The sequence below is a fragment of the Podarcis tiliguerta genome (assembly GCF_965153285.1).
Source record: "Podarcis tiliguerta genome assembly, chromosome: 13".
Lineage (NCBI taxonomy): Eukaryota > Metazoa > Chordata > Lepidosauria > Squamata > Lacertidae > Podarcis > Podarcis tiliguerta.
This window is the reverse complement of record NC_139546.1, coordinates 8,744,264-8,757,104: the sequence shown is the minus strand read 5'-3', so window position 1 is coordinate 8,757,104 and position 12,841 is coordinate 8,744,264. Positions and strand designations below refer to the sequence as shown.

The 12,841-nt window shown below is 45.8% G+C and overlaps 1 protein-coding gene across 4 annotated transcripts in view; it reads right to left on the bottom strand.

The window, feature by feature from the left end:
* The window catches only part of CDKL2 (cyclin dependent kinase like 2), a 30,031-nt gene extending 21,193 nt beyond the window's left edge, over positions 1 to 8,838 (bottom strand). For 2 of the 4 annotated variants that reach the window (XM_083407767.1, XM_083407770.1), the window contains exons 1-4: positions 8,572 to 8,838; positions 6,199 to 6,334; positions 4,674 to 4,871; positions 1,216 to 1,410 (exon numbers count right to left, since the gene is read on the bottom strand). In XM_083407767.1, the coding sequence (XP_083263893.1) occupies positions 1,216 to 1,410; positions 4,674 to 4,841 (363 nt within the window). In that variant the 5' untranslated portion in view covers positions 4,842 to 4,871; positions 6,199 to 6,334; positions 8,572 to 8,838. The remainder of the gene's footprint in view (positions 1 to 1,215; positions 1,411 to 4,673; positions 4,872 to 6,198; positions 6,335 to 8,571) is intronic. The other 2 variants (XM_083407768.1, XM_083407769.1) reach the window with 2 other exon arrangements.
* Positions 8,839 to 12,841: the final 4,003 nt, after the last annotated feature.

Sequence of the window (12,841 nt, the reverse complement as noted above, 5' to 3'; positions counted from 1 at the left end):
CACTCATAATTTGATGACTGCAACATCGAGTGATGATTTGCAACTACTGGCAAAAAAACATGCAACTTTATCACATCACATACCATGTTTTAAATATATTAACGCAAATTGAAGCACACTAATAAAATCATAATATAAATTTGCTACAAGGCAAAAAAGCTGAAGCAACCCCTTTTTATCCATTAACATGTATGGAATGAAGTAGAATTTCAGAATTTCCCTGCACTAAAAGCTCTCTCCACACAATCAGAAATATTGTTTCTCAGGCTTCCCGATTATGCAGAGTGTGTTTAAAACACTGTGTTCCTGATCCTAGAAGCAGATTTTTTGAATGTTCAAGAAGAGACTATGAAAACTGTTAGCTTACATGAGCATAAAATCTACATGCAAAAACATTCATATGCTATCATCTATGACTATTTTCCAGAGGAATCCATATTGTGCCATAAGGCTGAAGTCATATTGCATCTTAAATTATGAGGCCAAACCATTTTCCCTTGGCAAAAAAGATGGCAAGTTATTTAAAAACCCCAGTTTGTTCTATACTGGGGTTATCAGTCTAGACTGTAGTGAAAACCCTTAAATTACACCACAAAATTCCTAAATTCTCAGAAATTCAAAAGCAAATGTATTTTGAGTAGATGGAATCGGCACATCTAGCAAACATTCTACCCAGCTAACACTGAAAATCAGATTTGTCGCAATGATAATTCCCATTGTTAACTTGGGTAATTTGAACTAACTCTCACTACTGCGACATATAGGTAAAAGTAAAGGGACCCCTGACCATTAGGTCCAGTCGTGGCCGACTCTGGAGTTGTGGCGCTCATCTCGCTTTACTGGCTGAGGGAGCCGGCGTACAGCTTCCAGGTCATGTGGCCAGCATGACTAAGCCGCTTCTGGCAAACCAGAGCAGTGCACGGAAATGCCGTTTACCTTCCCGCCGGAGCGGTACCTATTTATCTACTTGCACTTTGACGTGCTTTCGAACTGCTAAGTTGGCAGGAGCAACGGGAGCTCACCCCATCGCGGGGATTCGAACCGTCGACCTTCTGATTGGCAAGTCCTAGGCTCTGTGGTTTAACCCACAGCGCTACCCGCATCCCTTACTGTGACATATATTTGAAACTAAAAGCTCAGATCCTTGAATCAATAAATCTGATGTGTTCGACCAAGAACAAACAGCACAGCAACACAAATAACCAGCTTACTTACATTATGACTGTGGCAAAATCCTATCCCTTTTATAATCTGAAATAAGTATTTCCGAACTCTGTTGTAATCCAGGCCATTTGGAAACATCTCAAGATCATCAAGGACTGTGTGGTCCACGAATTCAAACACCAGATACCATCGTTTCTTCTTCTTACAGACTTCCAGCAGATTCACCAAGTTCTCGTGCCTTAATTGCTATCAGGAGACAGCAAATGCGTCACAAAACTACAGCAGACAGAGAGTCTGAAAACACTCACTATAATTGCCCCTTGAATACATACAACGCTAAGGAAATAGAGAATAATATTTTCAGCCTTATCCTGTGCATGTTTACTTGGAAGCAAGTCCCTCTGCGTTCCACAGGGCTTACTCCCAAGTAGACATGACTTATTATTGCAGCTTTTGTTTTCACACGATGCTTTTTAAAATGACTCAAAATGCTTCACATGCTCCAGCAATCCCGACAAACGCTCTCATATAGTTTATTTCACGGTACTAGAATTGCAACCTTTAATACGTACAGCTAAATGTAATTGACGGAAGAGGCTGAAAGTTAAGAACTGCCCTGGTTCTGGCGCCTAACTTGTATTAGGGAATTTGTCGGAGGGAAGCCCTCTTTGCCTAACAATGTTTAGAACACAGTGGCTTCCTTGAATTTAATGCTAAGCAATACTGTAGCTGAACACGAACAAGCAAATGTGTGGGTACTCAAGAGCTAAAATGGCGCCTGCCCTGGTTCTGTTGCTACCATGCTACCCAGCGCTAAGCCACAGTTTGCTTTAGTGCTGCATGCAGGCGAAAGCGTATGATGGTTTGTATTCCCCAGAAAACCCACAGGCTATAAGCCAAGAACATAATAATAATAATAATAATAATAATAATAATAATAATAATTTATTATTTGTACCCCACCCATCTGGCTGGGTTTCCCCAGCCACTCTGGGTGGCTTCAATAGAAACCAAAAATACACTAAAATATCACACATTAAAAACTTCCCTGAACAGGGCTGCCTTAAGATGTCTTCTGAATGTCAGGTAGTTGTTTATCGCTTTGACATCTGATGGGAGGGGGTTCCACAGGGCGGGTGCCACTACTGAGAAGGCCCTCTGCCTGGTTCCCTGTAGCTTTGCTTCTCGCAATGAGGGAACCCCCAGAAGGCCCTCGGCGCTGGACCTCAGCGTCCGGGTAGAACGATGGGGGTGGAGACGCTCCCTCAGATATACTGGGCCGAGGCCATTTAAAGGTCAACACCAGCACTTTGAATTGTGCTCAGAAACGTACTGGGAGCCAATGTAGGTCTTTCAAGACCGGTGTTATGTGGTCTCGGCGGCTGCCCCCTGTCACCAGTCTAGCTGCCGCATTCTGGATTAGTTGTAGTTTTCAAGTCACCTTCAAAGGTAGCCCCACGTAAAGCGCATTGCAGTAGTCCAAGCGGGAGATAACCAGAGCATGCACCACTCTGGCGAGACAGTCCGTGGGCAGGTAGGGTCTCAGGCTGCATACCAGGTGGAGTTGGTAGACAGCTGCCCTGGATACAGAATTGACCTGCGCCTCCATGGACAGCTGTGAGTCCAAAATGACTCCTAGGCTGCGCACCTGCTCCTTCAGGGGCACAGTTACCCCATTCAGGACCAGGGAGTCCTCCACAGCAGCCCGCCCCCTGTCCCCCAAAAACAGTACTTCTGTCTTGCCAGGATTCAACTTCAGACCTTTGTTACAACTTGTGGCTTGCTGGGAGTGAGACAAACCATGAGCCCGGGTTTTCATAGAACGCTGAACCAAACCATGGCTTAGTTCTGGGTAGTGCTGCTGCAGCAAAGCATTGCATCAGATCTGGTGTAAATGGAAGTTAATGCTAATCAAGTTCCATCTTAACCACAGCAGTCAGTTTCAAAGTCTGATTAAGATGAAACCCTGGTTAGCACTTATTGCAGAAGAACCATTTAACCATGGTTAAGGTGAGACGGGTTTTTCGTTCTGGAGAGTGGAGGTGTTGGGGAAAGGGAACACATAATCCTATACCCAGTCTTTCAAGTACAGATTAGAATGCATGCCAGCCCATATACTGTATTTTTCTGTCTATAAGACACCCCCATGTATAAGACTCCCCCTATTTGGGGGGATTTAAGAAAACAGGGAGAGATCTATCCATGTATAAGACACCCCCAAGTTTTGGACATTATTTTTTGGGGGGGAAAACCTAGTCTCATACACAGAAAAATACGGTATATGTGCCCAATATTAGCACGACAATTGCCCAGGCCACGTGGGAAGCTGTATCAAAAAAAATCTTACCATATGGAGTTACAGAAACCAGAAGCCACCCGCAAATGTATAAAATCAGAGCTGAGCTGCAGAATGAACGCAGATAAAATGCGTTCCCAGAACAACTTTGCACCTGCCTGCTCCTGTCTACCTTCAAACGGGCATTGCATTCTAAGGGGGGCGGGGAAACTGTAGGGGAAAAAATCCACCTAATTCTTATTGTGGGGCTAAAGAGAGCTGGGAGCAGAGGCCCATTCAAAAATACCTCCCACGGAAGTTATTTAGAATCATATTTGTTTCTTAAAGCATATATGACATTACTGTTATATAATGCAGTTAGGTAAAGGTAAAGGGACCCCTGACCATTAGGTCCAGTCGTGGCCGACTCTGGGGTTGCGGCGCTCATCTCGCCTTATTGGCTGAGGGAGCCGGCGTACGGCTTCTGGGTCATGTGGCCAGCATGGCTAAGCCGCTTCTGGTGAACCAGAGCAGCGCACGGAAACGCCGTTTACCTCCCCGCCAAAGCGGTACCTATTTATCTACTTGCACTTTGATGTGCTTTCGAAGTGCTAGGTTGGCAGGAGCTGGGACCGAGCAATGGGAGCTCACCCCGTCACGGGGATTCAAACCGCCGACCTGACAGGCAAGCCCTAGGCTCTGTGGTTTAACCCACAGCGCCACCCGCATCCCATATAATGCAGTTAGATACTGGCAATTGTTCTGCGCAAACCTGACTTTTGACTATGAGTAACAAAAGGACGCGGGTGGCGCTGTGGGTAAAAGCCTCAGCACCTAGGGCTTGCTGATCGAAAGGTCGGCGGTTCGAATCCCCGCGGCAGGGTGCGCTCCCGTTGCTCGGTCCCAGCGCCTGCCAACCTAGCAGTTCGAAAGCACCCCCGGGTGCAAGTAGATAAATAGGGACCGCTTACTGGCGGGAAGGTAAATGGCGTTTCCGTGTGCGGCTCTGGCTCGCCAGATGCAGCTTGTCACGCTGGCCACGTGACCCAGAAGTGTCTGCAGACAGCGCTGGCCCCCGGCCTCTTGAGTGAGATGGGCGCATAACCCTAGAGTCTGTCAAGACTGGCCCATACGGGCAGGGGTACCTTTACCTTTACGTATCCAAAGTCAGGTAACTTACACCGATTAAAGAAAAGAGCTACATGTCTCTGAAGATCCCCAGCAGCAAGCTCACCTTGAGAAGTTTGATTTCTCTCATGGCGATTTTTTTAACCATTTTGTCATCCTCGCTTTCCAGAAACTTCTTGACGGCAACGACTCTGCCGGTCTCCTTGTTCCGGCATTTCATCACCATTCCGTAGCTTCCCTCTCCCACCAGCCCAAGGATCTCATACTTTTCCATTTGGGTTCAAGCAGCTGATGAATCGCTTGGCTACGAGAGAGAAATCAGCGTCACCATGTGCAAGACGAAGCCGCTCGTTTATTGGAAGACACAAGATCTACCACCCGGGAAGAATGGCAGATGAAACTGATGGACTACATGGAAATGGCGGAAATGACTGGCAGGATCCGAGACCAGGGAGAAGAGTCGATGGAGGAAGATTGGAAAAAATTCAAAGTATATTTACAGAAATACTGCAAAATTAATGAATGTTAGAAGGATATTGGAATGAAGATATATGGTTTTAGCAGAAGTGTCATTAAGAATTATATGAATATTAATTGTTAATGCGTTAAAGTGAAAAATTTAAAGTTAAATTGTATTAGGATAAATTACAGAACAAAATTGAAGAAGAGGAAAAGGATTTGTTGAATTAGTAAATTTGAACTAGAATACAAAAAAGGAAGGTGCGAGGAAGTCGAGGAAATAAGCAAATGAAAGATATAGATATGAAATTTGGATGTGTGTTTCAATGTTTTTGTTTTCTTTTTTTTAAGTTGAATTGTTGTATTGTATTCTTTATTATTGACGTATTGTTTGTTGAATCTATATATTGTTTTTCTTTATTGTATTTCCTTTTATAATTATAAAATATTTAATAAATAATATTTTTTTTAAAAAAAACAAGACGAAGCCACTCGTTATCCTTTTTTAATGAGGCATTTCAGCTTGACACTCAGGCTGAAGACAGAGGCTGTCTTCTCCAGGGCAGGCCTGTTACCAGGAGCGCAAACCCAGCTTCGCAGCTTGCCTTGTGCGCCATAACAGGATGTTTGAAAAACACAGTCCAAAAGTTGTCTCCGGTAACCAGAAATTTAATTCAGGCAACCAACCAACTGGGATAGCCTCTAGTATAGTCCATCACAGGAGGAATGCTTTTTGTTTTTTCTTTATTAATAAATTTTCTCTAAGATTCAACAATAACAATAAATCACCAATAACTAACACATCAATTCGCTATTCGCTATGGCGGACCATCTTTAACAATAGTCAACAAACTATTCGCTTCGAATTAGTCAACTTTTCATATTTAACTCTGTCCCTTTCTTAGCAGATAAGAAAAGAGACCAAAGGGGAGAGAGGAAGAGAAAAAAGAGGGAGAGAAAAAAAGAAAAAGTGAGAAGAGAAGAAAATCATGAAGAAAAAAGGAAAAAGAAATCAATAATGAAAAGAATCAAAAAGAAAGAATAAATACATTTAACTCCCGATTAGACTCATTGTATTATTATTTCTATTGTTCTTTCACACACAGTTCCAAATACTATATTGCATTTCTTTGTTTTTATCAAATAACTAGAAACACATGGTTCATACTTACTATTAAAACAGCAATGCAGCAGGTGTGTATGGAAAAAGCTGTAACTAAACAAGCAGATGGGGGCATCTCCAATCCTTCTTCCCACTTTCCAACAACACTATGAGACTACCACCTTGCAGCAGCTGACTGGCAAATCCTTCATAAAATAAAATTAAAAATTATTTATATGAGCTGCTTTCCAACCCCCTTCAAAGTAGCTTAGACGTTAGAACACAGTGCATAAAATTTAGTAATTGGCTGTGTTTTTTTTCTGGGGGTACTCAACGGTAATAATAATAATAATAAATTTTTATTTATATCCCGCCCTCCTCAGCCGAAGCCGGGCTCAGAGCAGCTAACAACAATAAAAGTAACACAGTTTACATAAAATCACAATCAATTAAGCAGAATCAGCACCATTTTCCACCCAAATTTTAAAAGTGTGGCACTTGGCTGGCTAAACAAAGAGGCAAGCACCTGTAGCAAGATTATAAAAATTATTACCAATCACCACCACACCACCCCGTGGGAAAGGAGGTAAGAATCATGGAATTGTTCGATGGGGGGTCACAAGGCATAGCTGTCAACTTTCCCCTTTTCTTGCAAGGAATCTTATTCGGAATAAGGGTAAGAGGTAAAGGGACCCCTGACCATTAGGTCCAGTCGTGGCCGACTCTGGGGTTGCAGCACTCATCTCGCTTTAGTGGCCGAGGGAGCCGGCGTACAGCTTCCAAGTCATGTGGCCAGCATGACTAAGCCGCTTCTGGCAAACCAGAGCAGCGCACAGAAACGCCGTTTACCTTCCCGCCAGAGCGGTACCTATTTATCTACTTGCACTGGTATGCTTTCGAACTGCTAGGTTGGCAGGAGCAGGGACCAAGCAACGGGAGCTCACCCCGTCGTGGGGATTCGAACCCCTGACCTTCTGATCGGCAAGGTCTAGGCTCTGTGGTTTAACCCACAGCACTACCCGCGTCTTCGGAACAAGGGAATTCCCCTTAAAAAAAAGGGAAACATTGAAAGCTATGGTCACAAGGTCCATTTAGTCCAGCCCCCTGTAACGCAAGAATCTTTTGCACAACACGGGGCTCGAATCCATAACCCGGAAATTCTGAGTCCCATGCTCTACAAGCTGAGCTATCCTAATACAGTGGTACCTCGGGTTAAGTACTTAATTCGTTCCGGAGGTCCGTTCTTAACCTGAAACTGTTCTTAACCTGAAGCACCACTTTAGCTAATGGGGCCTCCTGCTGCTGCCGCACCGCCAGAGCACGATTTCTGTTCTCATCCTGAAGCAAAGTTCTTAACCTGAAGCACTATTTCTGGATTAGTGGAGTCTCTAACCTGAAGCGTATGTAACCTGAAGCGTATGTAAGCTGAGGTACCACTGTAGTCCTGCAGCATCCTCTGGAATTGTCCTATTAGGCTTGATCCAAACAAGAAGAACTACAGTGGTACCTCGGGTTACATACGCTTCACATTACAGACTCTGTTAACCCAGAAATAGTGCTTCAGGTTAAGAACTTTGCTTCAGGATAAGAACAGAAATTGTGCTCCGGCGGCACGGCGGCAGCAGGAGGCCCCATTAGCTAAAGTGGTTAAGAACGGACCTCCGGAATGAATTAAGTACTTAACCCGAGGTACCACTGTACACAAATCTTACAGGTTGTGCGTGACTCTTTTTCACCCGGCCACCCTAAAGAGCTGCTACTGCTGCCTGCGGTTCCCTGTTTGTCCCTTCTCTGTACCATTGCATCTTCCACCCATCACCTGCCCCTGGACCCAGGGCCGGCCCAAGACATTTGGCCACCTGAGGGGAACCACAAAACAGCCCCCCTCCTCCTCACCAGGAAAAAGGGGTGAGGGAAGGAACGGGGGAACAAAGATAGAAGGAAGCTACTGCGAAAACAGCTCAGTCGGTAGAACGGGAGACTCTCAATCTCAGGGCTGTTTGAACCCCACATTGCAGGGGGGTTGAGCTAGATGACCCCTGGGAACCATTCCAAGATCTATGCCAGAATCTGCTGCCCCTGTAGAACCTGCCTTAGCCGGCCTCTGCCAGCTGGCTTTTTGGGCAGCGCATCCAAGGGGCGATCCAGCCCCCTTGCGCCCGATCGTGTGGGAAACAGAGATGGCAGGAGGCTCTCCTGGCAGTGGCTCTGATGTGCGAGGAAGGGAGGCGGCTGCGAGGCACCCTCTGGGGTGGCACAGACAGGCATACCGTCGAACATAGGTGCCGACTCCCTGGGTGCCCGAGCACCCCCAAAATTCCCCATGAAGGGGCCGGGCACCCACAGAGGTCGGTGCCAGGGCCGTGCACCCTGCATGGCACCCACCACGGTCGCGGGGCCCAGCTGGCACTCCTGCGTGTCGCCCTCCACCCCCCAAAAATACCTTTGCTCCCGCTCCTGGGAGGTGGGTGCCCGCACCTCCTCCTTGAAAAGCACACGCAGCCCCGGGGATCCCGGAGTTGGCACCTGCCACTCACCTGCCGCCCTCCACGAGCCGGGGCGAGCCCTCTCCGCCGTGCCCCCGCCAGCAGCGCGCCCTCCGACGGCGCGGGGACTTCTTTTGCAGCTACAGGAGCGCGCGGGGGCGGGCGGCGCGCGAATGGAACGTCGGGGCCCGGGCGGTAACCAGGGGCAACGGCCAGCCTGCCGCTTGCACAACACGTTCTCTCTCTCTCTCTTGCGCGCTCTCTCTCTCTTGCGCGCACCCCGCACACGCCGCCGGTGGAAGGTTGGTCGGGGGCGCGCGCGCGACAAGGGGCTGCGGCTTCTGCAGCAGCTGCAGGTGGTGTGTGGTTAATAATAATAATAATTTTTATTTATACCCCGCCCTCCCCAGCCAAGGCCGAGCTCAGGGCGGCTAACAAGCAATAATAAAAATAAGTTGAATGCATACAACTTAAAAACAAAATTAAAATACAACATTAAAATATTGAAGCATTAAAATATTAAAATGTAGCCTCATCGCAGGAGGAGAAAGGGAAAGAAAGAGGGGGAGGGAATCAAATTGGCTCCAAGCCAAAGGCCAGGTTAGAGCCCCACCCGGCCTTGCTGCTGCTGCCAGCCTGTGCGGGAGTGAGGGGCCCTCCCCGCAATGGGCACGGCGCTGTTGCATGCCTGCATTCACGCCGCACAGCCTCCTACGGAACTCCCAGCGACTTTGGTAGTGGTAGCCGTCGCTGCAGATGGCACAACCTTGATGGCAGTGAGGAGGAATTAAAGACCCTTTTAATGAGGGTGAATGAGGAGAGCGCAAAATATGGTCTGAAGCTCAACATCAAAGAAAATAAGATCATGGCCACTGGGCCCATCACCTCCTGGCAAATAGAAGGGGAAGAAATGGAGGCAGTGAGAGATTTTATTTTCTTGGGCTCCATGATCACTGCAGATGGTGACAGCAGTCACGAAATTAAAAGACGCCTGCTTCTTGGGAGAAGAGCAATGACAAACCTAGACAGCATCTTAAAAAGCAGAGACATCACCTTGCCAACAAAGGTCTGTATAGTTAAAGCTATGGTTTTCCCAGTAGTGATGTATGGAAGTGAAAGCTGGACCATAAAGAAGGCTGATCGCCGAAGAATGGATGCTTTTGAATTATGGTGCTGGAGGAGACTCTTGAGAGTCCCATGGACTGCAAGAAGATCAAACCTCTCCATTCTGAAGGAAATCAGCCCTGAGTGCTCACTGGAAGGACAGATCCTGAAGCTGAGGCTCCAATACTTTGGCCACCTCATGAGAAGAGAAGACTCCCTGGAAAAGACCCTGATGTTGGGAAAGATGGAGGGCACAAGGAGAAGGGGACGACAGAGGACGAGATGGTTGAACAGTGCTTTCAAAGCTACCAGCATGAGTTTGACCAAACTGCGGGAGGCAGTGGAAGACAGGAGTGCCTGGCGTGCTCTGGTCCAGGGGGTCACGAAGAGTCGGACACGACTAAACAACAACAGCCGTCGCTGCCTCCAGCAGCAGCGAGTTCCGCCGTTTAACTATTCACGGAAGACATCGGAGAGAACGTTCTGGCGGCGAGTGCCCTTTGACTGTGGAACAGTCTCCCTCGGGAGGTGATGGGTTCTTCCCCTTCCCAGGAGGTTTTTCAGCAGAGGTTGGATGGTCATCTGTCAGGGATGCTTTCCTTGAGATGCCTGCATTGCAGGGGGTTAGACTAGATGACCCTTGGGATTCCTTCTGCCTCTACGATGCTATAGTTCTATGGTGCCCACTGTTCGATAGGTGGCAGTAGGCAAGGCTTGCTGCTCGTCTAAAGCATAGGATTATAGAATCGCAAAATTAGAAGAGACCCTGAGGGTCATCTAGTCCAACCCCCTGCAATGCAGGAATCATTTGCCCATGGGGCTCCAACCGACGACGCTGAGATTAAGATTCTCATGCTCCCCCAATGACCTCAAATATTCCTCTGCGGTAAGGGAGGCAAATGGGGTATGTCTTTTCGCTTACAAATCCTGTCTTAAGAGCCTATTTGCGTGTGAATAGGGTGAGCCTGTGACCTGGATTCAGGGACTGAACTTGCAGGGGTCAGCGAACTTTTTCAGCAGGGGGCCGGTCCACTGTCCCTCAGACCTGAAATATTTTGAATGTATTTTGAAAAAAATATATGAATGAATTCCTATGCCCCACAATAACCCGATCACCAAGGCTGAGGGGAATTTGAACCCAGGCCTCGCTCCAGCCGCAAAACCTGGCTCTTCCAAATTTACGACACCGTCTTAAAAACCGGAGCATCTCAGAAGCAATATTCTACCCAGCTTCAGCAGGAGTTAACATAGCAGGGATCAGCAACCTTTTTCAGCTATGGGCCGGTCCACTGTCCCTCAGACCTTGTGGGGGGCCGGACTATATTTTGAAAGAAAACCAAACACGAATTCCTATGCCCCACAATTAACCCAGAGATGCATTTTAAATAAAAGCCCTCATTCTACTCATGTAAAAACACCAGGCAGGCCCCACTTATAACCCAGAGGTGCATTTTAAGTAAAAGCCCACATTCTGCTCATGTAAAAACACGCTGATTCCAGGACCATCCGCGGGCCGGATTTAAAAGGCGATTGGGCCGCATCTGGCCCCCAGGTCTTAGCTTGCCTACCCCTGCTCTACAGGCTGAGCTGTTTTGTTGAGCTTTTGAGTTGCAGTACCTAGAAAACAAAAGACCTAAGATTATAGAATTATAGAGTTCGAAGGGACCCCAAGCAATGCTGAAATCCTGGGTTGGCTCCAAGCAGCAACCTGCTGGTTAATAGCCCTGGCCCACTGTGGCTCCGATATTGACAGGAAAATGGTTGACTCGAAAAAGAAAAAAAACCATTACCAAAATGGATGTTAAATTCACATTGGTAATGGGTTTATGGGCTTTTCCCCAAGAAGGTGAAGGATGAGAAGTCAGCGTATGTTGAGGAACGTCAACTGGCAGAAGACAGGAGGCAGGTGATGGAAGTTAGAAGTGCTGGACTGTACAGCTGTCCCACTACAGACAATGGTAGGTTTTTGTTTATTTCCATTCCTGCAAGCAAAATCGACTTGGATCTCAGTGTACGAAAGAAAAGCACTGCAAAGCTGGGAGAAAACCCTATGTGAAATCCTGAACAGCCACTGCTACTCCATGTAGATAATACTGAACTAGATCTGACTCAGTCAGTGTTAGAAACTCATATATATATATATGACCTTCTGGGAAATGATATATAACGAAATGAAAAAGGTATTTAAATATACCTTTCTGAAGAAACCAGAGGCCTTTCTCCTGGGCATGGTCAGCCAACTGGTGTTAAAGATAGAACCTTTTTTATGTATGCTACAACAGCAGCAAGAATACTTATCGCAAAGTACTGGAAGACACAAGATCTACCCACTCGGGAAGAATGGCAGATGAAACTGATGGACTACATGGAAATGGCGGAAATGACCGGCAGAATCCGAGACCAGGGAGAAGAGTCGATGGAAGAAGATTGGAAAAAATTTAAAGTATATTTACAGAAATACTGCAAAATTAATGAATGTTAGAAGTATATTGGAATGAAGTTATATGGTTTTAGCAGAAGGGTTATTAAGAATTATATGAACATTAAGTGTTAATGTGTTAAATTGGGAAATTGAAAGTTAAATTATGTTATGATAAATTACAGACTAAATTGAAGAAGAGGGAAAGGATTTGTTGAACCAGATAATTTGAACCAGAATACAAAAAAGGGAGGTGCGAGGAAGTCGAGGAAATAAGCTAATGAAAGATCTGGATACAAGAATTTGGATTTGTGTTTTTGTTTTTTCTTCTTCTTATGTTACATTGTTGTACTGTATTTTTTTATTTTTTTGTTGTTGATGTATTGTTTGTTGAATTTGTGTATTGTTTTTGTGTTTTTTTAATAAGTATAAAATATTTAATAAATTGTTATTAAAAAAAAAGAAACTCATATATATATATATATATATATATATATATATATATATATATGCTAATTGCCAAATAGCACCTTAAACCTTAAACCTGGGTTATGGCTGCCACAACAGAATGTCTGGGCACCATTCCCCCGCCTAACGATGAGATTTATTTTTATTTTTCATTTCATTTCTATACTGCATTATAAAGAAGAAGAAAATCTCAAAGTGGTTTACAATACAATAAATCATCAAACAAAACAGTCCGC